The sequence below is a fragment of the Daldinia caldariorum genome (genome assembly GCF_022478825.1).
Source record: "Daldinia caldariorum strain CBS 122874 unplaced genomic scaffold F4812scaffold_22, whole genome shotgun sequence".
NCBI lineage: Eukaryota > Fungi > Ascomycota > Sordariomycetes > Xylariales > Hypoxylaceae > Daldinia > Daldinia caldariorum.
Genome location: NW_025953058.1, coordinates 398,849 through 422,824, shown reverse-complemented (window position 1 = coordinate 422,824; position 23,976 = coordinate 398,849). Strand labels below are relative to the sequence as shown.

The following is a 23,976-nucleotide window of genomic DNA, read 5'->3' as shown; positions in this document are numbered from 1 at the left end:
TAGGAGAGGTACCTAAGTAGTCTACATCCCACATCTCACATTTCCTTACTCATCTAGCTCGCACATCGGATCGTCCCACGCTTTTTTTTTTTTCTCCTCTTCCCTCTCCAATCTCCATTCCCCACTCCAAATAGTCGGACCCCAAATTTTCAAACGGCTCGCCCGCGACATTTGACTACTTCATCGGCTGATGAACTTAACTCCTATAGCCTCCATGATGATCTAATCCGAGGCCCCTCCTTCTTACACGAGGTTAAGTTCTGGCGGACTAGAAACCCTTTGGGGCTATGAGCCGCAGTGAGAGGCCCGACCCCCGCTGTGTCCACCACGGTCGAGGAATGGGCCGCGCCGTGGCCGGGCAGACTCGCTATCTGCCTAGCGACGATGTAACGGCTTCTCGAAGCATTTCGCTTTTGAGCGAATAAACTGGATGAATACCTAATCGGCGTGTAAGAGGCTACGGACTAAACCAAGGCTAGATGGCTTTTACATTTCTACGGGAAACGGCTAGAGCCTCAAACGGGTTCGCCGGCATGATTCATCACGAGTAACCTCTAACTCTTCGCGATGATGCAGACTCTGGCCAATCTGATGCCTGATGCCTGATGTCTTACATCGTTTCCTTTCCTTCCTGGAGATTTCAAGTGAGGCGTAGCAAAGACGTCTAGAATCGAAACCCATAGTTACCCCTATCCTGACTTTCAATTATTAACTGATTTAGCTACGTACGTTTCTCGACTTCCCCGCAAACCTCAGCACGGGCGAAAGGAAATGACAAAACTCAAGAAAACAACCAATCTACGAGCGTAGATCAGGTATCCTACCATTTACGCGACGAGTTCATTTTCCTCTTGGTATAGAGGGCATGCTCTATATTCAGATTTTAGCAGACTGACTGATCGGCGTTAGGTAGAGATGCTATTCCACTCTTACCGGAAGGGGCAGCGGTGGCAGCGCTCATCAGTAATTACCTCCTACGTTTACCTAAGTCTTTTCTCAATTAAATCACTATCCTTTCTAGAAAGACTTTTGTGGCTGGTACATCTTATTGGCAGAAGAACAAAAGCAGGTAGGTATCTAACTATGAGGCCAAGCTCATACCTACTGCAAGTAGGAGACTTATTATAAGTCTACTTTTGATTTCGGATGCCTTCTCTGTTACGCGTAAAGACGTTTTCTAAGTCGTCATCGCTGTCGTTAACTGAAGGGATGGGCCAAGCATTTGTCATCTCCAAAAGTTCTGGTCGGCCCTCTTGTAATCGACTCCCACATGTTTTCAACGCCATGTCCTTGGGTCCATTAACCCTGGTCCACACCCGCCAGACCAAATGCAACCTACTTGATGCATAGTAAGTTTCTTAATGTATTTCGTACCTGATTCGCTTCAAGTACACAGGCAGTACCTCGACAGATATTGAACCCTTGGCTACTTTACATCAAGCACAGTGTTGGATACTGTCTCCCTCAAATTCTCAGTCCGTGGTACATACCTCTCGTCACCCTCGCTTAATATTCAATTCCTAGTTAAGATTAACGGGGAGTAGGTAGCGTGTTCAAGAAAGAACGTTTGCCCTACGTAGGAGATTCCCACGCCTGCTTTACAGCCCCGTAGTATCTCCTTTGATATATACTAAGAGCTCCATTAAAAGCCAGGTGCCACATCTATCAACCCCCCGCTACTTTCCCAGTCACGATTCTAAGCAAGCCTTACGAGCTTGATGGTCTCTCTATTTCCATACTGGTGGCATGGTCGATGTAACCCCTCTTGAAGCGCCCGATAGATCTACGTAGTACGGGGGTGACTTGAGTGATGAAATCCTTGAATCTGTGAACACTCTGGGGTGTCTTCCAATCTGCCCACGAGGAAAGACTAGTAAGTGATGGCCCTACACATACAACTCGTTGCGGCGGCTATTCATGCGTCTTTCCATCTTGTCTCCACATGCGTCAAGTACTGGAGCCACTCCCATCAATGGTTAGATCCAAGCCCCAGTAGACTAGCCCTAGTCACTTCACCCATGTCGACCTTTCGAGGATGTACCTCAAGTAGAGATGTGGATAATTCCAGAGTACCATGTAGTATATTCCTGTCCCTGTACATTGCCTCTCATTGTGCATGTGGAGCTATTCCTACAACCTGGGACTCGAGCTTGTACCTAAGTTTTCAGGAACATCTTCGACGACGTACATAATCTTCTCTGGTTCCCACCTCAATTTCGACCACCCGTAGAAGGCACGGCTCTGAGTTTGTCTATAATACCCCTTCGTCTCCTTGTTTTTGCCTCGCGCTTGGTCGGGACCTCCAAAAGGCAGATTTTCTATTTCTTAGTATAAGTCACCTCACCTTCGTGGAGCACTTGACGATTCCGTCTGTACAAATAATTAAGGACCCTTCATCCCTACTACCTGGATCCAGTTTCTTGCCCAGGGAAGAAAAAAATAATACAATAATCTACGCCTTCTTCTTCTACAATCGCCAACCGCCACTTACTTCTTCCTTGATAGCATAGTATCTCTATCTTGAGATGGAAGATAGCATATACGTTCACACGAGGACAGATCATATGCGCCATAGTTTACCTCGAGACTCAAATATGTCTGAAGACCGGCGATCTGCTGCATCTCCAGCCAGCTCTGGATACGCTCACGACATACCCACAACTTACCCTTCGGTATGTCTCTTAAAGTTGAACTTGAACTGCTTGCGGTATCAAGAGTATGATGATTTGCTAACTAGATAGGTCGCGCCGTTTAATTACTCCGTGCAATATGATACTTCTCTCCCTACCCCGGTATCTGTTGCTGGATCTCCCTCGATGAATGAACGAACTGCGAAGATCATGCATCCATACAGCCAACACCGGGCAAACTCGCAACAGCCCACCCCTCCCAGCACCTCACGCCCGTGGCCTAACTATCAAATAAGTGCTCCTGCCGACATCTTAGAAATGCAGGGACTGGAATCATCACACTCTTCGAACGATCATGGTCAGATGGTCTCTGAGCCTCAATTTCAATGGGGCCAATATACGGTTTCCAGCAATGAAGCGCCAGAGGAGATGCCAACGCACATAACACATCCGTCCCTATTCTCAGTGGCGCCCACGGACTTGGTTAGGCCTGCGATCTCTATGCATCCTTCCAGCATGCCTCTTCCGGCACCATCACAAATTCCCGTCCTGCAAAATTCTCCGGATCCACGAGACATAGCTCCTTCGGTGGGGTCAATGGAGAGCATGCACCATCACTACCATAATATAGTACACCAGCCACAGGTTATCATGGACTTCGCACCTTACAGGAGAAAGTCCAAGTCAAGGACCGGAAGATTAGGTAGGCCCCCGAAAAGACCCCGAGCACAGAACAGGGGAGTTTCGAAACGCGACGGTGAGGACCTCATGGACCCTCAACTGTCGTCATCAAATGGAGGCAACGCGTCGACAACCAAGGCGCCTGGACGGAGTATTACTCTGAGGCCCGATGCTCCGGAGAAAGACCGATTTATCCTAGAGCTGAGGTGTCAGATGGACAATGATAAAGGAAAAGGTATCTGGGAGGAGATAACAAAGAAGTACGAGGAACGCTTCGGGAAAAGGAGGCAAGAGTCACTACAGATGAATCTTACCCGAGCAGTACTAAAATACGCGGAATGGCCCGCGGAAGAGGTAAGTACCGAAGATAATAATAGCATGAACACGAGCTATGCCAAACTATAAACGGCAATCCCGTTATGGAAATAACTAACAAGTATAAATTTAGGACGAGGCCTTAAAGCGGGCTGTCGAAGAGCTGGACCGACGCCGGTATTCGGACCTGGCTAAGCTGATGAAAGAAAAATATGGAGGGTGCCAAGCCTGGGAGTGGAAGGAGGGCCACATCCTGAAGCGCCTAATCGACCTCGGCATTGAAGAGTTCGACCCCGAGGACATCACAAAGAAGCCTCGGCGGAAATCGAAAAAGGCCATAACGAAGCGGCCCAGCGGCAAGTCCTGGGGCACGCCAGGCACGGCGACGTTCCCGTACGAGGAGGATACGCGCACGATATCTACGATATCCTCCGAGCAGGAGAACTATATCTTGGAACATTACTGTAAGCCGGACCCCGAATCTTCAGACCCAGACGCCGTGAATAATATGAACGGCGTTCTGGAACACCACCCGAACTATTACCACCAATTGCCCCCTACTACTACTGCTGCTGCTGCTGCTAGGGGAAGCGCCGATGGAGAAGAAGAACAATACCCTGGCGAGAGTCGAAGCGAACGAGTGGCCAAACAGGCGTGCGAGCAGATACTCTCGAGAAGGGATGATCATCATGTGTACGGTGCCGTCTCGATGGTCGATGCCCATTGACGACGGTTTCCAAGCAACCTTGTCCAATTTTCTTTCAACAATACCTCCTAATGCATTTTCTTTTCCATATCTTACTCAGAAAAATCTCAGCGGTGGTTGCTTACACGTTATTAGACGACGCTTCAAAGCCATAATTTCACGAATGTTTGGAATGGGATCACGAGCGTCGCTATGGGTTAGGTACCTGAGAGGCAAGTTTGCTCTCTCTCGAGGGTAATATGGCGTTTGATCACGCTAGGGAACTTTTTAGGGAGGGGCAGGGCCTTTTGGTTTTGTTATGTTTTGTCTTGTTCTGTCTCATTTCTCTCTATCTACCTACTTCGCACGCATCGTCAAGGAGAGGGGGGGGGTCTTACGAGACCCATGAAGACGATATGGCAGAGGCGTTGGGGTGTTATTTTTTGCTTTTGCTTTTCGATTATGAATATTCATGGTACATACATCTATCACACAAGCTTCGCGGCCTTCCTTTCATTGAGGCTATACATGTTCATAGTTGTTTCTATACGAATCCATCAAAACTCGGTATCTTTCTACCGTAACTAACACATGTCTACCTAACCTAACCTCTTACGTTTGTTAATCACTGCTGCCGCAATGGAACTTTTGAAGAAATGGAGCTTGATGCGGGACAAGGGCGTGTTACCTAGCACGCATCTCGTAGCAATTATATCATACGGCCTTATCTAAACATGTGTCTGACCACCATCATCCCGCAGCAACTATTTACACAGCACGCAGGTAAAAAGCTTATATGACACGAGATGCTTCCTTCTCCTTGACAGGATATGATCTGCCCCGGTCGAACAATCCACACCATGGCACCCCGGTTCATTCAGCGGTTGCTGGGTTCCCTCGGACAACGATGGCGAACGAGCCGGACTACGGTTTATAGCCCCTGGTAATAGCGTCCATATCCCGGGGGGGCTAAGCAAAGCAAGAGAAGCCTAAATATATCCACCTTGTTATAGGTAACTTGCTGTGCCGTCCGATCTCTTTTCCTGAACTTTCGTGTTTAGACGCAAGGTACCTAGATAGGGGTCTAGACGTAGGAGGTAGCTACTACCTACCTAGAGGTAGCCACTGAGTGGGAACTACCAATTACATAGATACATTAGTTTAGATTAGGTAGGTACATAGGTAGCTGGCAACTCAACATGGTGTTTACGGGACACGGGGCGAGATTACCTAGAACATCTGGCGTTGGTGCAAGGGAAGCAGAAGACATCAAAAGCAACCGTGGGGAAGAGACAGAGAGAGGCCGGGCTGGAGAGGGAGATGAGAAAAACCCGTAAACCATGAAGAGGTGCGACTGCGCCAGTTTCTAATTCTATCACAACTTCTTCTTCCTTTTCTTTTCCTTCTTCTACTGTCGCGCTTCGCTTTTCGACTTCCAACCAACTCTTCTGCACAAGGGGGAGATCTTGTCCTGTCTCGGTTACTGAGACAGCGCTGCACGCTGCACGCTGCAGCATCGTATTGTACGTCTTACCGCCCTGCTCGAAGTGGAAACCGCGACACGTGGGAGTTATGCCGCTCAGATCCTGTCCTGCACCCTGCTAACGCTCTAACCTAGATCCGGGAGCAGATATGCCGGCGCGTACTGGGGATCTGGGCTCGGCGTGACATGCTATGGTGCTATGGTCCATCCTACTACTAGTAGGAGTTACGCTAAGCGGCACAGTGCCGTGCGATGGCGTTATTTACAGGATAACGGCCCACGGGTCGACTACCGTAGGAGTAGGTAGGTAGGTACTAGGTTCGATACCAAGGGTATGTAATACGTAGATGGGGCTACGCTATATGAGCGTCCACATCCTAAACTCAGCGGGAGCCTCAATGCAATCGATAACTGGCCTTTAAACGACCTGTATGGAATCTTCCGAGAAGAATGCACTACTACATTACTACATTACTACATTACTACACTACTACTCTATTCTACTACTACCGCTACTACTACGAGCAAGCATCGTACCAGTCCACTCCTCCTAATGTAGCAGGTGGTTTACTATGTAAAGAGTCCGATGAAATTGTTCGTTGCGACGGTCCTCCATTATGCCAAGAGACTACGGCGGCGGAAGTTATCTCGCAACTAGCTTGAGCCTTGGATTGCTCAGATTACCTAACATAAACCCCCCTCAAAAAAAAAAAACCCCCATGTGGCTGTTCCGTCCCATTACGGCCCATGGCTTACGGAGATAGAAAGATAGCGCCGAGATAGGAGAGCATTACCTAAATGCGAGCCTCGGATTTGTTTGAAAGTCTACGGCGGGTGAAGGCTACCTTATACATAGTATTGTACCATATGACTAGGATTACTATAGCATACGGCATTGGGGGTCTCGGCATGGCTGTACATAGGATACTTGTAGTTTAGTGGTAGGAATGAGAGAATATGAAATGCGGAGGTATAATAATGATGATGTAGGTATCGACGTCGTGAAAGAGTACGTACCTGACCTAAGGTAGAGATGGGACGAAGTGGGAAGGTTTCCTCCTCGATTTATTTTGTTAGCGTCACCGCCCCTTTTTTTCGACGCGGTAAAGATGGCACTTAGCTTACCTACCTAACCTCAATGCAATAATCAGACCCGCCAATCCACGACCGGGTTTCCCCTTATGGCCGACTGTCCTGCGGACTGATGAGGGCGGGTGGTAGGTAGTATGGTTTTTTTCGGGAAAGCGAACTTCGTGCGAACCGCGTCCTTGGTAAATTGGAACGGTTCTTACTGGCCTGGAAGGAAAAGGAAGAATGGCAAAACGAGAATGGTACTGTGGTCCCCGTAGGTCGTATCAGATGTATTGTACAATACTATAACCTACCTAGGTTAGGTACTTACCCCGGTCGGATATCTTGTTGTACTTACGATGGTACATACCTCATAGCATCGAAAATCTCGTCGCATAATATCCTATGTACCTTAAGGTCAAGTAGGAGGCATGTAATATACTATATTCTCCAAGATCCACATTCTTCTGACTCCTAGCGTTTAGCTATTATTGACATCTTGTTGAATTTAAGATGACTCTCAATAAGTACAACTTGATTTATTAGTTACTTTGGGTACTTCGTACTTTACTCCCCCGGTACCGTCAGTGGGACGAAGGATAGCGAAGGTAAGAGTACCATAGCGGCCAAGGGGGCATTTGTAGAACGGTTCTATCTGTAGAATGGTTGGGTGGGGTAGAATTTTAGTACGTGTTACGGCCTCTGATTGGCTGGATTTTAAAAATTTAGAAGGTACGTCCTCTTTGTACCCTTTTTTCAAAAAGGGACCGCTCTAAAGGCTTAAAACTATTCTATTGGCTAGGATGGTTCTAAAGGTGGGTTAAATGTAGACTAAAATAGAATAGTTCTATGCGGTTGGAACTATTCTAGCCGAGTGTGGTTAGCTTGGTTGAGCATTGAGCGTGTGGGGCTTATATACATAAAAAACGGATAAGCTTTTACATTAGTAATCATTAGATGGTCTAGTTGAAATGACTCTGCTTCCTCTGTAAATTGTAATCCGTAAAATAAAATAAAATAAGTAATTACGTAATTAAAAAGAAACTTGAAAGTCCTGGGTTCGAGGACCACTGAAAGCAGCACTCAATTTTTGAAATTTTTCTTTTAAAACGTAGAACGCCTTGAAATTTGGAACGGTTCTAAGGATAGAACGTATACCCTCCTTACGTAACGATTGTCAGAGATAGAATGGTTTGAACTTTTGGAACGATTCTACAAATACCCCCATGGCCGCTATGGTACCTAACCTAGCAATGCAGGAGGAGGGCTCAGCTGATGGTGGTTCGTAAAGCGATATGCATGGCAAAAGTACCCTGTAAGGTAAGTAGGAGGTAGGTACCTAACCTAGAGTAAGATACACTACAGCACAGTATCTCATATCTTGAAGGTTCCAGGGTTGATGTTGACGTTAACGTCGAGTTCGGTTTTTTTAAGACAAACTATAACGTGACGTACTATGTCGACCAGGCGTCTGAAAGAATGGCAGATGGTCAGAGCATGTTCCCAAGGATGATCTGAGAGCTTACAGGCATAACACGTGTTATTGTTTATCCACCTATTAAGCTTAGGAAGTTATCCGCGTAGGGCAGAACGTGCAATAATACTCTCAATTACATAGTATACTACAGGGTAGGTAATAAGTAACTAGCAAGTACCACTCTCTCTCTCTCTCTCTCTCTTTTCCTGCTTCAATATTCGGTCCTGATTCCCTCTGCGACGCTGGCGAAGCCGGGCCTCCCGTTGCATCTCGCACATTTTATCCATACGATAAAAGCTGTAGCTATCTAAGGTAGGTTAATTTCGCAGGTGGATTCTACAATACTTATCTCTCCGTCAGTGTCACTTTCTCCAAAAAGGATTACTCAACAGCAACAATAATAATCATTACCATAGCCATAGTAATGTGCTGAAAATCCCTTTTGGACGACCGAGAGAAGAGAAGAGGGGAGGGGAGTGGAGGAAGGAGTTGGGCAACTGCCGATGAATAATTTTCTCAGCTATTGGTTGCGTGCTAACCCGACAGCTTGGATCCGAGGTTTTAGAGCTTACACAGAACACATTTTCGCTGACACGAGACTGGTAGACTGGCAAAGACTTGCATGATGGCGGTCAACTTTCAAGAGGAGAAAGGCGGCATTGGCAATACAGGCGCCAATATCAATGCCAATATCAGACCAGACCATATTATACCATACCCTACGACGTACATACATGCCTACGTACGTGCTAGTAACTATTCGCGACGATGACATACAGTAGGTAGACAGCCATGGGCAATTTGTCAATAGCCTGGCAATTATCAGCGACCAGCGTATCTACGATAGCTTACATAGTATGTAGGTAGGTACCTTATGCAAGAATTTGATAGATCCCATGTACCCAAGGTACCTAGTTCAAGCCGCACCCCGAACAAGCTAGGAATTTTTGTATGGTATTATACCTACCTACTAACGCTAGCATACGCACGCCATCCGATTAGGTAGGGTCCAGTATACTATTTACCTATCCACAACTACATGGGACGTAAGGTATTCATTCTACATTAGGTAGGTAGGTAGGGGGACGTGATGCAAAACCGGTACTTAGTGCCCCTCCCGGTACTCAACCCGCATGAGCTGACTGCATTATTGTACCGTACCTAGCAGTGAACGAAAGCACGGACGTTCAAGTTCTAGCGGACAAAGGAAACCATTTAAAAAGTTCCTAAGCGGAAAGGGGGCCGGGGTAGGGGGTACCGCAAGGGTGAAAAACGCCATGTAACGGTATGTGGTATGAGGTACACGTGTCATCCCTGACCAATCCACGATGGGGTCCGAAAATTGTTTCGAGGAGTGGGGACTTGCTCAGCTGCTCAGCTGCTAATACTAGTAGTAGTATGTACGTGTATCCTAAACTATGCCGACGCTAGATACCTATGAGGTGCGTGGATATGTTGATCTTCCATCTGATAGCTTATTCGAGGAGCTCAAGTTAGGTAGGTAGTTTTCGGCGGGTTTCGACAAGTATAAGATATCCTCTCACGATGACTTATAATTAATGTCAAAATGTCACCCTGGAATAGGGTAATAATTAGGTTTAAAGGCAGGTTAGGAGTTAGTATAGTTTCATCTCGCTGATTTACATACATCTCCGACGGCGATATATCTCCTTAACTGCATACCGCATGTCGATCAGGAGAATGACTTCCTCTCTACCTCACGACAAGTACGTATAGGAATGGAACGTTCGAAGGGATTTGTTTACTTAATCCAGTAACATCTAGAGTCGGTAGGTAACCCCGAAATATAAACCCTGTCTGTCCATACGGGCTTTGGTGGAACCCCCGATCCGTCTGGCCGTGTGCCTCCACAACGACTGCTCCTCTTGGAGATACGGCTTTCTCCATGTAGACATATACACTAGAACTGATGGGTGACGAGGCGGTTATGCAGCTGGTAGAGGTACATGAAAAAAGAGCCGACGGGGTGCCGGGCACAATTACCTAACATACCTAGTCCGGTACATACATAGAACGTCATGTATTGTACGTATTGTACCCACCTATAACATGTATCAACCATTATTATTATTATATGAGGTATCCAGCGGGTATAGATAGAAAATATTAGGTACACACACGACCCGTTAGTTCAACGTTTGGCAGCGGTTTGAAATAAACCAAGAATACCAGTCCGCTTCATCTCTTCGCTCTAAACCTGAGATATCCTACCCAAACGGTCCCCCGGCCCGGGCCCCTGCTGGGAGGGTATGCCGATTCCTACGCCAAATCACGGGGTTGCTACTAGGACATACGTACGTAGTGTAGTGTGATATTAAGTACGTTTCGAGGTGTGCAGGTATGTAGTCTCCACGGTACATCGTCGAGGGGTGAGGCTAAAACCCCATAGAGTAAATTCCGGGGCGCGAGAGGCTGTGAAATGTGAAAAAGTTCCATGGCGAAAAAAAAAAGATGCCCGGCGTCTAAATTAGCGTGGGGGCTAGGATCGAAACAACATGCATGGTGTGTGTTGTTGTTGGTCCATGCGAAAAGTCGATGTGTGTCGCAAGAATAGTTTTACTGACATCAGCGAATCTCCGAGGGTTTCCGAGCCGCCGAGGGGGTTTCCGGCGAGGAAAGCCGAGCCCTCGGAGTTAAACTGCGCTCAGGGGATATGAGGTCTGCGTCTATGATAGGGGTACTGGCTGCTGTCTACACAAGTTCGACAAGCACCCTAAGGGGCGCTGTACTTTAATTAGGAGAACGGGTAGTAATTAGAGACAGATCCGAAGTACTTCCCAACAGGTGTATCAATCGTCTATATCAAAAGTATACTCGAACATTCATAAAATTTCATTATTCCTTTCCCTTTATAAGTCTATATCACGAGCCAGAATAGCCTCTTATTGGCGTCTGAAACTTGGTACAAAATCCTTAGTCTTGCCTGTTTTCCTAATTAAATCGCAGCACCCGTTGAGGTGCTCGTCGAACTTGTGTAGACAGCATTAGTAGTTGCTTGGAATTAATCATACTAGATAGACTAAAAACCTTCACTTTCTCATTAGTCTAACTCCCTGGAATTCTTTCCTGGTGTCGACGAGGGAAGATACGTGCTTGTGTTCGTAATAGTCGTGCAAAGGATCAATGTCTCCGCCGTCTCCTCGAGGAAAAGGAGTAAACATCGACAAGACAGCCTTCTCGATGCTTGCGAATCCTCCTCTCCATGGTAACCTGCAAAGCAACCGCCCCAAGAGCAGATCATGCGTTATAGTAGCCTATTGATATCCAATAGCATTTGTTTAATTATAGGTTTACTGTGGTGTACGACATTACGCCAAAAGCTTGTTTACTACTGGTGCTCTTAGCCGGCTAGCCAGCTGTGCCACTCTTAGCTAACGAAGAAGATAGCATAGGTAGTCCAGCAGAAAGGGGTTCCAGAGGATATTGGAGCGTCGGGGAGAGAAGAACATTTTGCCACAGGGAGATAGGCAATCTGTATAGGGAAACATTGCGCGGTCCGGTAGGAGTGTCGGGTTTTGAGCATCTGGTAACGTCAACGTATCCATTCCCCCCCCTCCCCCCCCCTCCGTGATTGTAGGACTAGACTTGATTGGCATCGTAGTGGAAGGGTAGAGATCCTACACCTGCGAAACATTTAGGACTTTCGCATTAAGGGGTAGTCGCACTCGTTTGTCTCCACCGTCTTTCCTCCAACTACGTTGAGGAGCGACGACGTCACGCAGAGGCAAAGTAGCTCGGAGTGTCGAATCGGATAGAACGCGGAAGCCAAGGAGCATGCCAGTGGATTAAAGGAGAGCAAATAGCACGGCCTTAATATTTGGTAAAGGAGGCGGATCGTCGCCTCCTGAGGTGTACGTGCTGGGTAGTCCCAGTGGTGGGATCGCTTAACAGGTCATCCCTTGCGTCGTTTTAAGCGCAGGAAGCAACCCGTAGACACGGCGGTTACCAATCAGTTACTGAGGAAAGCTAGCATGTAAGGGAAGGCATAGAAGCCGGACAGGCACCCTCGCTGGTCACTTTGCATGTGGCTTTAGAGACGCGCATCCGCCATCTTCGCTTGAAGATCCTAGACTTTCCCGTACCTTAGGAGGTACATAACCTAAGATTGCGAATCTGAACTTCATCCAGCGCTAATATTAGCTACATACTATTGTATATAAGCCCACATTTATTCAAATGCCGTCTGGTCGTTGTCTCAACCACTATTGCAGCTACAATATAAGGGGGCAGGTGAGCGATAGGGAGACGAGGAAACCGGGTCTCCCGACGCCTTGGGTTTTGGGAACACCACTCCAATACCAAAAGTCTCACTATTGTGATAATTCATGTGGCAGTGATAAGCCCCTTGGGTTTACGCCGGCCGCGTGATAGCAAAGCTCCAAAATACAAAATACCACGGGGTGTAAGTACTGGTAAGGAAGCATGAGTCTACGCCGCTATGCTACACACTGTGTGCGTAATATGTATCCATACTTATATTTGTAGCCTGTGTTTGTGCTCCAACAGCACAACGCGCTTCCTGGGCACGAATAGACCCAGGGGTGTAGAACCGAGGAGGTGGGATTATGTTGTTGTTGGCACTTCGAGACGTTACCTACCTCCTTTAGGTACCTAGGTACCTATGTATCACTTATCACTTATAACAAGATTTATCGATAAGCTATCAGCCCTATAGAAGTATATTCGTACTTTCGATTACCTAAAGGCTTAGGTAAAGGACATCAACTGCTTAAAAGGTGCTTACATAAAGTGCTTGCGTGCCAACTTTGGCACGTGTCCTCAGGTCTGATTTAGAGCTAGGTAGAGGTCTAGATCCGCCCGATAGCGCTGAAAAAGTACAAGAGGCGTTATCATTTAGCCTAATTCTTATTAGTTGGTCTTTGTTAGTGCAATTTGTAACTCATCAAAGTTCCAACCTAAACCTTTAATGACAGCATAGCAATAGCATCGCACATCGCATTCCCAACATTCGACGTTTGCATTGTTACATATGTCTATTTTGAGAGGTAGCTTAGCACCCAAACTTTATACCTTCTAAACTTCTTGTAATTACTACCTACGTTAATAATTACATTTTCTTTTTCTTCCTCTTTTTCTTTTTCCTTTTTTTCTTTTTTTGTTTCCCTTTAGGAAAGTCGGCGAGTTTAGTCCCTCGCTCTGGCGTTTTGGTTCTATGCCTTCTTCTGCACTCTCCTACCGGTGATGCCCTTGCCAGGCATGGGCAGTTGGACCTTGGCCATCTCGGACAGCTCAACGAATCATGGGCCCCCTCGCCTATCTGCCAGGCTGATCCTGCCGTTCGTGCTGTTGTCATCATGGCTGGGTTTAGTAGAGTCGATGCGCCCCAGTCGCATCTCTGAGCTGAGACGCGACACGGTGGATATGTTCTATCACGGGTTCGACAACTATATGAACATTGCCTTTCCCGAAGATGAGGTACGGATTTTTATATATTTTTTATTTTATATATGGAAGAATACAAGTTCAAAGTGAAGATTTGTGTATGTTAGCTTATACTTTACAGTTACGGCCCGTGTCTTGCACGCCCTTAACTCGAGATTCCCTCAATCCGAGAAATATTGCGCTTAATGACGTCCTCGGGAACTATTCCCTGACCCTGATCGACAGCCTTTCTTCCCTCGGCATCCTTGCCTCCTCACCCCCCGACGATGGAGACATAGGCCCCAAAGCCTTACGTGATTTCCAAGATGGTGTTGCTGCATTAGTTACACAGTACGGTGATGGGCGGCCCGGCCCGTCAGGTCAGGGTGCTCGCGCTCGGGGCTTCGATGTCGATAGTAAGGTCCAAGTCTTCGAAACCGTAATAAGGGGTGTTGGTGGGCTGCTGAGTGCCCACCTTTTTGCTGTTGGTGACTTGCCCATTTCCGGGTATGAACCACAGAGACCAACAGACAATGATAACCATGACCTGGACAAGCACCCTATCCCTTGGCCCAACGGCTTTAAATATGATGGCCAGCTACTGCGACTTGCCCTTGACCTCGCCCAACGCTTGCTTCCGGCTTTCTACACCCAGACGGGATTGCCATATCCTCGTGTGAACCTCCGTCATGGGATCCCATTCTATGTGAATTCTCCCCTCCATAACAACGCTAATGTGGACCCAAGGCCCCCCGAGGACTCTCCAGAGATAACCGAGACATGTAGTGCTGGGGCAGGCAGTTTGGTGCTCGAGTTTACCGTATTGAGTCGTCTCACCGGGGACCCGAGATTTGAGCAAGCAGCTAAGAGGGCCTTCTGGGCCGTCTGGTCGAGAAGAAGCAACATCGGTCTGATCGGAGCTGGCGTAGACGCCGAAGAAGGACATTGGATTGGTGGGTTTTCTGGGATTGGCGCTGGCATTGATAGCTTCTTTGAATATGCTCTCAAGACCCATATCCTGCTCTCAGGTCACGAACTCCCTAATCGAACGATACCTCAAGTTCATGATGGAGACTGGCTTGACCCTAACCAGCTCTACAATCCCCTTTCTGATGAGGACAACTCGCCCGATTCTTTCCTGTCGGCATGGCACCATGCACACGCTGCCATTAAACGGCATCTCTATTCTGGCTTGCATCACCCTCACTATGTAAATGCTCACATGTCGACCGGTTCGCCCCAAGCGTACTGGATAGATAGTTTAGGCGCATATTACTCTGGCCTATTGGCATTAGCTGGGGAGCTTGACGAAGCCATCGAGACGCACCTCGTATACTCAGCGCTATGGACTCGGTATTCTGCCCTTCCGGAGCGATGGTCCGTACGCGATGGTAATGTTGAAGGCGGTCTTGGATGGTGGCCCGGCCGGCCGGAATTCATCGAATCCACCTACCACTTGTATCGTGCTACGCAAGACCCGTGGTATCTATACGTGGGCGAAATGGTCTTGAAAGATATCACTAGGCGATGCTGGACAGAGTGTGGGTGGTCAGGCTTGCAGGATGTGCGCACTGGGGAGAAGAGCGATCGAATGGAGAGCTTCTTTCTCGGTGAGACCGCCAAGTACCTATATCTACTCTTTGACCCAGATCATCCCCTTAATAAGCTTGACGCTTCGTATGTGTTTACTACAGAAGGACATCCTCTGATTATCCCTCGAAAGAGGAAATCCAAACCCCAGGCTCGTAAATCGTCGCCAGAAAGGAATGTTCAGAGCTACTACGATACCGATTTTACCAATACCTGTCCCCGTCCGCCTGTTCTCCCCCCCTTATCCGGATCTGCTACTGCCGCAAGGCCAGACCTTTACAACGCCGCTACGTTAATTCGACTTCACCAAGTACCTAACATTCACAGCCGATTAAAAGACCCAATCGCCGAATTAGACGAATCTGAAGCACAGACAAAATCTCTAGAAAAGCGAATAGAGAACTATACTTACTTCCCTTGGACATTACCCAGTTACATGCTACCAGCCGATGGAATTTGTGCTGTGTCAAAACAAGCCCAGACAACAGTAATTGAGTTCGCTTCCAATGGCCAACAAACTATGGGTAGTGCGTTTAATATCATGTTTGGCGGGCATAACCTCGTCCGCATGGGGGGCGACGGCATTGCAATCAACAGTCTGAGCGGGCTGAAGTTAGCCTTGATTGTAGAAGACCCCCCAGAAACGACCGAGCGGGCATGGCGAGTCTACAGCATTGGAAATTTGGCACTGGGCCGAGACGAGAAGGTTCTCATTTCTCGCGATGTCCTCGAGCATATGTCGGACCCTCTGTTCCACCGCGTTCGCGATTCCGTCCTGGTAGACATTCTTTTGCAGCTTGAGCCTCCCCAGCCTCCGGGAATTCTCAATTCGACATCCTCAGACGGGGAAGTCACTCTTGAGGCCGAACAGGCAATTGAGCTTGATGGCGAGTCTACTGTTGATAGTCTCAACATATTTAGTTCTTTTCTGCAACAGATTACGTCCGCTTTAAGAGAACCCGTGGCGACTTTTAAGCCGGAGGTAGGGCAGAAGCCGGATTACAAGTATGTCGAGCTGCCTGGGATTACGCCAGTTGGAGTGGGTGCAGCTCCCCTACCTGATATTCGCGAAGCCCCCAACCCGCACACGACCTCGTACATCGAATCCTTATCCTGGCAGCGCATCTTCTTCGCCGACCACGCTTGCGGAGGTAAACTCCCCGACGAAGCAGCAAAAGCGCACCAGGTGATCGTGATGCGGCGGGGCGGATGCTCGTTCTCGCAGAAACTAGCGAACATCCCCTCGTTTGCGCCCAACCGCAACGCCCTCCAGCTCGTGGTCGTGGTGTCGGACGACAAGGACGCGCGGGACGAGAACGAGAACGAGCCGTGGGGGTTCAACTTCATCCGCCCCCTGCTCGACGAGCCGCAACGTACCCCCGCGGGCTTCCCTCGCCACCATCCCATCGCCATGCTGATGACGGGCGGTGGCCAAGAAGTGTATGATCTCCTGAGGAAGACTAGGAGCTTGGGGATACGGAGGAGATACCACGTCGAGAGCCAGGGGCTCAAGATTGGCAATATCGTTGTGCTTTGAGTGGTGCACACTGCACAGACAGAGAAGATATCTAGAATGAAGGACTACGAAGTTACGACGGTTGGATTAGGTAGGGGAAGCGTGGTGTTATTTGAGGGGAGAGGGGAGAAAAAGAGAGTGCAGTATATAAGAAAGAAAAGGAATTAAGTGTAAATAATACTCGACATGAACATACACAGAGCATAGCGATGAGAATTGATAAGACCGTTTCTGATTTGGTTGCTTTAGTCGTACTCTCTATATTACAGTTTCGAAGAGAGCTGGCTGGGGTGAAGCTGAACTGAGTGAATACGAGTGTCTGTCTCCCTGATATTGGAATCTGAGTCTAAGTCATGAGCCATGCCAGTATAACATTACTCAGGCTAGGACTATAAGAGCGAAGGCGTAACACGCCGACAATATAATATAGTTGTGCTGGTAGTTCAAGCAACAGTGGAATAGTCAAATGATTTGATGTTCTTACAACAGGCACTTAAGTTGAAGGCTACTCGGGCACCGATCATTAAAATGAAGCTGGGTGGTTGTAGGCTTAGCATACAGAATGAATGATTCCAGAAGGAGTCAGGCAACGAAAGAAGAGAAGAGGTAGGTAGCGAAATGAACAAAGACGAAAAGAAAAAATGAAAAGAAAAGAAAAGTGAAAATATAAAAAAGTTCAACAAAAAGATGCGGTACAAGAGGAATCTAACCTCTCAATGATGGACTCGCGGGGAATCGAACCCCGGACCACTCCCATGCTAAGGGAGTATTATACCACTAAACCACAAGCCCTTCACGATGTTCTTGCGTGGTCAGAAGCTGTAAGGAATCTGATTCGTGAGAAAATCGATTGTTGTAAAGAATTATATACCTAATAAGTCATAGGCTAGGCTAGGTATATTTGTTGTGGAAGTCGAATTAGTCTACGTGAAATGAGCCCTAATCCGCTCCGGAGTGGAGTGTTTTTTTTTTTTTTTCCTTGTCCATGCTTTAGCGGCCCAGGATCGGCTTCTACCTAACCTGCGAATGCCTAGGCTACCTAGGTTAGGAAAGCCGATAAGACGGGAGGCTTACTTTGGTCTTTAGGAAATCCCGTCCGTTAGGTTGTTTACTACTATGCTGTACTAACTTTGACCCCGTTGATACGGCAATTATCGTACCTTGAAAACACACCAGCTACCTAGGTACCTAGCCTAAGGTATTAAACGGATTTGTCGGAGTACCTAGGGCTTAGTTACAATACAATAGTACGAACAGGATTCGTTCGCTTCGTTACGAGATGCTGCTGACTCTTTGACTTGGCGCTGAAGACTCTGATAAAATAGAAAATACGAAGATAGTAAGTAACCTGGTGATAGTGAGGGTGGTAGCGCGGACTCCCACCACCGGTATGCGATGGTTTACGGTAGGTTAGTTTGGTATAGAAGTGTAGCAGTAGTTCACTAGCCGCGTCTAATTCGACGTTTTGTTTTAAACTCACGCCGTCGAGTACTTGGGGGGCGCTAGGCTGCGTTGTGGAATAGGCTATTTAGATCTCAATTTATTACCACTGATAGATTAAGAAAGGATCACCCACGAGTAAAATGAAAGTGTGGATGAAGGCTTACACGTGGTGCCGACAAGGCGTACGATAAGCTTCTATGGGAGCATACTATGTAGCTTACCTCCCTTCAGTCCGGTACCGACGGGGGTCGACTTGGATGGGTGTTGACGATGCGAGATAGATTAAAAAGATAGGTGCGATATATCATAAGGCGTGGTATACGCTGTAGCTTGCATTATCTGACAGCCGCATCCGTCTGCTGTCAATGCAGATACGAGAAAAGATAGCACAAGCACAACCGTAATCCGCGCTACTCGCTTGGCCCTTGATTGGGTTATGATGCTATGATGCATCCTACACGATACTCGGACAGTCATCTCATTGCATAGGACTTTTAGGTATCGTACGTTTCACCTAGCTAATGCTCTTCTGGAATTAGTAGTTCTTCGTAACGAATAGTTAATAAATTCAATAGTTTAGGAAAAAGGTGTGGGTTGAATGAATGGCCAGTAAGTCAAATTAGAGGACGAATTCAGCCTCATGGTCGTATTGAAGTAGTAATATGTACATAAAACTATCAAGATGATGACGATGTCCACTTGCGATAATAATTAGATATTTCCAACCTCTTTGAGGAGGGTTGTAGTTGTTATTTTGCTCGAAAGATGGAATTTAGGTAGGAGGTATGTAACGCCAAATGATAAATAAATAAAAACTCCACCGTATGCAAAATGCAAGACGCTTTTTTGTCTCTCATTCTAATCGGCCCAACCGCATGCGGTGATTGGGAAAAATAACCGACTATTCCCATCTCATCCAAAGATTTGCATTTTTTCGGGCGACGAGAGCCCCACCCAGAACGCCAAGTTGACCATGGTAATACCCATGGTTGATGCCCATGGTTTAAAAAAAAATAACGCCGATATCATGCTGAAGTTTCGATGTTTGATGAACCGTGTTTTCCGGTACGAAAAAAACAGTCACTTCTCTCGTTTCGTCACCGCCTTTCGTTGTACCGAATCGCCGAACTCTCCTTTTCCTGCGCACGTCCCATCGCGATTACAACCGTGTTCTTGCAGACTCCGTAGCTACAGCACGCCTCAGCTGGCATCGCGCCGCTCAGAATTGCATCTCGTTTCGACTGTATGAGGTTGTCAGCACCAGTACCTAGGTTAAGTATTTATATAAAGGTAAATATGAGTGACACTTTAGGCGCAAAAACTTACGTCTGGACATATGATGGGCGAGCCGTGAACCAGAGACCCCAGCAGCGAGAGCGTCGTTATGACGGGTAATAATACTAGGTTGAAGTGCATCTTCGATATAGAGCCGATACTACGCTGTGGACCCAGAGATATCCAACAAGTCGCAGAAAAGAGACTTTGAAAGTTGGGCGAGCTGGCTCTATATTTGATAATTTTAAGTTTTTGAAGGATTAATGTAATTTATGTAGGCTAGACGGAAGAGAATCCCCCTTGACGATCTTTTAATATAAGACGTAACGAGTGGATAACAACTACTTGACATGGATCATGAAAGAGAAGGATCAGACAAGAAGAAGGCATACTCATATAATAAATAAATAGAGCGGCAGTACTCCGTAATAATAATGAATAGGTGGTTACGGGTAGGCAAAAAGAACTTGAGCGGGTGGATGGATACCCGCTAAGCTTAGACTGGAGACCGGAACCAAGAACTTGAACCGAGTGCTCGGAGAGATAGCTAGCTACATAGTATGCAGTAGCTCCTTTTTGCCCTATGCACGCCACAGTAACGGCTTATACATATATAGGTATAGCTATACATCTAGGTATATACATAACATGTGAGCTGAAAGGGCCCTGATGACTTACTAGTATACGTAGCATGATGCTGATGCTGATGAAGTGGGCTTATCGCAGCCCATCATACGCCCAGATTGTTCTCTCAGATGCTACCGAATTTGGCGACGCGGCTGAAGATGCTGAGTTGAGCCCAGGGCTTGTGGCTGTGATTCCATTACCGGGGGGACATGACGAAATGTGACTTGGACCCTGCGGGAAATCCAGCAGTTTGCGGACGAGGGCTTATCGTGCACCAAAACCGGGGGGGCTTTGCTTGCTGACAAGGAATCGTCATCTGCGCGCCAACGATTCCCGAAGTGTGAAAGACACGAAAAAAATCGAGTGGCTGTAATCCACCATCGACTCTTTTTTCTTTTTTTTTTCTATTAAGGCTTCTTGGGCTTCGACCATTTTGCCAAGGCCATTACATGTAATAAATACTATACATACTAGTTAAAAGGGGGCTAATGATGAGATAGCTAAGGGAGATACGAGAAGTCGACTGGGTGAGGGTTGAGTTAATAGCCTTTTACCACGTCTGTACGAGAAGGAAAAAAAGAAAAAAAAAATAGCAACGTGAAGGAGGCTAAACCATATTCAGATAGACCCTCCGTTAGAAAACGGGAGCGTTTCCCAACCAGACCACTCAAGTTTGTATTACGGTTTGCTTCGTACCTAGGCAATCGAAGATACGACCTGAATATCCACTAAATACATCAACTAAATATCCACTATCACATGTCCCCCAATAGTCAATCAGTCAGCCATTCTCTGCACTTTTGAGGCACTCGACTTATAGAAACTTCAAGTAACTTCATAGCCTACTTCAGCAGTAGCAAGTTGTAATCGAGAACAGTTACGGTGAGGAACTATAACAGGTACTTTGTCCCTTTCCTCGCCGATAGTTCCACCGAACACGACACGATACAAGTAATAATGTAAAAGCGGTTGATAAACCTCCCCCCTTCTTCTTCTTCGTGTTGGCATGTCCCTAAAATAGTTCTACCTATTTAGGTATATAAATAACTCCGAGCGAAAAGCGCACGGATAGACTTCTCGGAAAATATCTCAGGAGATAAGAGAGAATGTGAATGGTCATTGTTGTTCAATGAACTTGCTCGTGCGGGTATATATGGCTTCAGGAGAACCAGGCATTTCTTAGAGTCGCAACTAGAACATGAACTAAATACAGGGGTTATAGCGACAGTGAGGTAAGGCACGGTAAGCACTCACTTAGAGTTTGATGCTAGACACAAGGAAGGTGTTACATATATCGCTCTCTAGATGAAACTTCCAGTATCTCTGCCTACCTACGTATTGTTTCCTAAGCTAATCGAATTAATTTACCAAAGTTATCTCAAGTTCATTGATCTCTATCTCAGTCTATAACATTATTCTTCGTATTCGACATACGATTGATTTAGTTGAAACAAAATAACAAACTTTAGGTACCTAGACGCAATGGACGACGACGACGATAGCCAATATCGCTATGTCCAGCGCGACAAGATGTTAGATTATCCACCAAACACCCCGTTCTCTTACCGTCGTGCCAGGCGTCCGCCGCCGCCTGAACCGCATCGCCCGTGTACCTGGTTCGAACTCCCAGCCGACTGGCCTCATTGGTATCCGGCCATTGTACGATGTCCGGAAGTGACGACGAAGCCGCAGTGGAATTTCTCTACGAACTTTGGCAAACATCCCAATCAGCTCATGATGTCGGACGTGAGTCTTCTTACGTTTACTTTTTTTTCTTTCTTCCCCTTCCTAATACCTCTCACCTGGTTGTCTGACTTCGCCTTAGAAGAGAACTGCCCATCGAATGTCTCGCTTTTCCCTTCCCCTCGAGGAGTACACCACCCAGCAGATATTGGCAATGCCGCAAGAAATCCTCTTCGAGATCATTGCCGACTGGCACCGTTCCCCGCTCTTGTCCTTCCAGTCGAGAACGCGGAACAACGTATCTCGAATCTCCCCTTACCTGGTAGCCAAGTAGGGCAAGAGTGTTTGCCAGGAAGAGGTGGACATGCTGGTGTACATGCAGGGGCTCCGCGGGCTGAGAGACCACGTGCCCAAGGTCCGCCGGGTCTTCCGCGACCGCCGCACGAGGAGCTTGGTCATCATTATGGACTTCATCGAGGGGGGAAACCTCTACGCGCTCTGGCCTCGTCTCCGCGCCGCGGAGAAGGACAGGATATCGAAGCAGATCGTCGCGCTGATAAGGACGATGCAAACCTACACGAGCGAGCTCCCGGGCGCGCTGGGGACGTCCCGCGCGCGCGCGTTCGTGCACCCGTTGTTCCCCCCGACGGCGCCCCTGGACATGCAGGCGTACCGGCAGCACCTCGCATGCATCGTCGGCTCGGCCCACGCGAGGTATCACATGGGCCCGGTCGCGGCCGACCTGATGAGGGTCGACAGGCTCGTGCTAGCGAACATGCACCTGGACGCGGGCAGCTTCCTGGTCGACGGGACGGGCAAGCTGTGCATCGTGGGCTGGGGGAAGAGCGGCTTCTACGCGCCCGAGGCCGAGATTGCCATCTGCACCTACCTCATCCCCGTCGGCTTCGCCCAGATCATAGCCAGGCTCGTGGAAACCTGGTCGCATAAGCACGGGCAGATGGTGTCGCTGCGCGCGGTGGCTAGCTGGCTCGACGAGCAATCGGCGCTTTAGAGGGGAAGGAAGGAAGGACTTGTTCTGGGGTTTTTTGTTGGAGTGGGAGTGGGAGCAGGTAGAGGTGTGAATTGCAAGTATGCCGCAAAGCAGAAGTGCAGTATTAGAAGGCATCGGTCGCTATACAATAGAATAGAATCACGTCTTAATAAAGACTATGGTCATGTTCACAAACCTCCTCTCTTTCTCGTCCAGCTGGCAGGCAACGTAGACCTGCGCAGTTGGATTAGACGACGTCCCGTTTTGCCGCCCGGGACCCAGGGGTGCTCCTTGGCCAAGGGGGGCGGATAGCGGCTTTAGCACATGGGTTATAGACGTGGCGGTCTGGCACAGACCGCGGCATATATATATACCTGGTACCTACCTAAAGTTCACCTAATAGAACTAAATCTAGGTAGGTACCTATCTCCTATGGCTCGGGAAGATCTAGGCTCTGTAAGACGGGAGAGGGTAGGCGGGGAAAAAGTTAATGGGTACCTAAGGTAAGTATCTAGGTAATGACGGTAACAACAACCACGAGGATTCGAGGCTGCGAGTTTCCGCCGCCTTGCAACGTGACCGAAACACACGAGGGTTTCCGGATTCCGAGATGGTACAGAAATGCGGGTGAGTACCTTTGACCTGATGATATAGGGGCTAGATGGGGTAGACCATAGCTTGTTGATACCAGAGGTTGATGGTCTTCTTGCTTCTTGCTTCTTGCTTCTTGCTAGCTAAGCTACAGGTATTGTATAGAGCCGAGCAGGGATTGGCTAGGTAAAATAGGGAGTTATTTGGTTATAGTGCGGGCGTCGTGGCTATAGGCAAGACAAGACAAGACAATGCCATGCTACCTCCGGCTCACCTCCTTCGTTCGACATGCTGTCGTGTCTATACCAGGTACCTAACCTAAGTATGCATTTATTCCTACGACTCTGATCTTTTCCCGTCTCACGTTTATTCAGGTAGCGTTGCAGGTTGCAGGATGCGGTAATCTATCCCAGACGGCAGGGATGGATATGACGTTTCTTGAAAGAATCCAGACGGCCAATGATATTTGGAATATTTCGTCACTTCCAACTTGTTGCTAATGTAGGTAGGTAGTC

The 23,976-nt window shown here is 47.7% G+C and overlaps 4 protein-coding genes and 1 non-coding gene across 5 annotated transcripts; 3 read left to right on the top strand and 2 right to left on the bottom strand.

Annotated features, from left to right (window-relative positions):
• Positions 1-2,525: 2,525 nt before the first annotated feature.
• Positions 2,526-4,310, top strand: F4812DRAFT_453196 (uncharacterized protein; the record flags this gene model as incomplete). The annotated part of the gene is made up of 4 exons (XM_047936448.1): positions 2,526-2,672; positions 2,742-3,665; positions 3,760-4,125; positions 4,212-4,310. 4 exons carry the CDS (start codon positions 2,526-2,528, stop codon positions 4,308-4,310), a joined length of 1,536 nt encoding a protein of 511 aa, XP_047786409.1.
• Positions 4,311-13,244: 8,934 nt separating this feature from the next.
• On the top strand, positions 13,245-17,115 carry F4812DRAFT_444554 (glycoside hydrolase family 47 protein). The gene is made up of 2 exons (XM_047935506.1): positions 13,245-13,799; positions 13,888-17,115. Exons 1-2 carry the CDS (start codon positions 13,566-13,568, stop codon positions 16,870-16,872), a joined length of 3,219 nt encoding a protein of 1,072 aa, XP_047786408.1. The 5' UTR covers positions 13,245-13,565; the 3' UTR covers positions 16,873-17,115.
• Positions 17,116-17,571: 456 nt separating this feature from the next.
• Positions 17,572-17,643, bottom strand: F4812DRAFT_t141. Its single transcript has one exon. It is a non-coding gene; the product is annotated as a tRNA-Ala (tRNA).
• Positions 17,644-19,391: 1,748 nt separating this feature from the next.
• On the bottom strand, positions 19,392-19,710 carry F4812DRAFT_463151 (uncharacterized protein; the record flags this gene model as incomplete). The annotated part of the gene is made up of 2 exons (XM_047938161.1): positions 19,392-19,535; positions 19,621-19,710. The coding sequence occupies 2 exons, from the start codon at positions 19,708-19,710 to the stop codon at positions 19,392-19,394; spliced, it is 234 nt and encodes a 77-aa protein (XP_047786407.1).
• A 1,968-nt stretch (positions 19,711-21,678) lies between these two features.
• Positions 21,679-22,891, top strand: F4812DRAFT_463150 (uncharacterized protein; the record flags this gene model as incomplete). The annotated part of the gene is made up of 3 exons (XM_047938160.1): positions 21,679-21,942; positions 22,022-22,201; positions 22,262-22,891. 3 exons carry the CDS (start codon positions 21,679-21,681, stop codon positions 22,889-22,891), a joined length of 1,074 nt encoding a protein of 357 aa, XP_047786406.1.
• Positions 22,892-23,976: the final 1,085 nt, after the last annotated feature.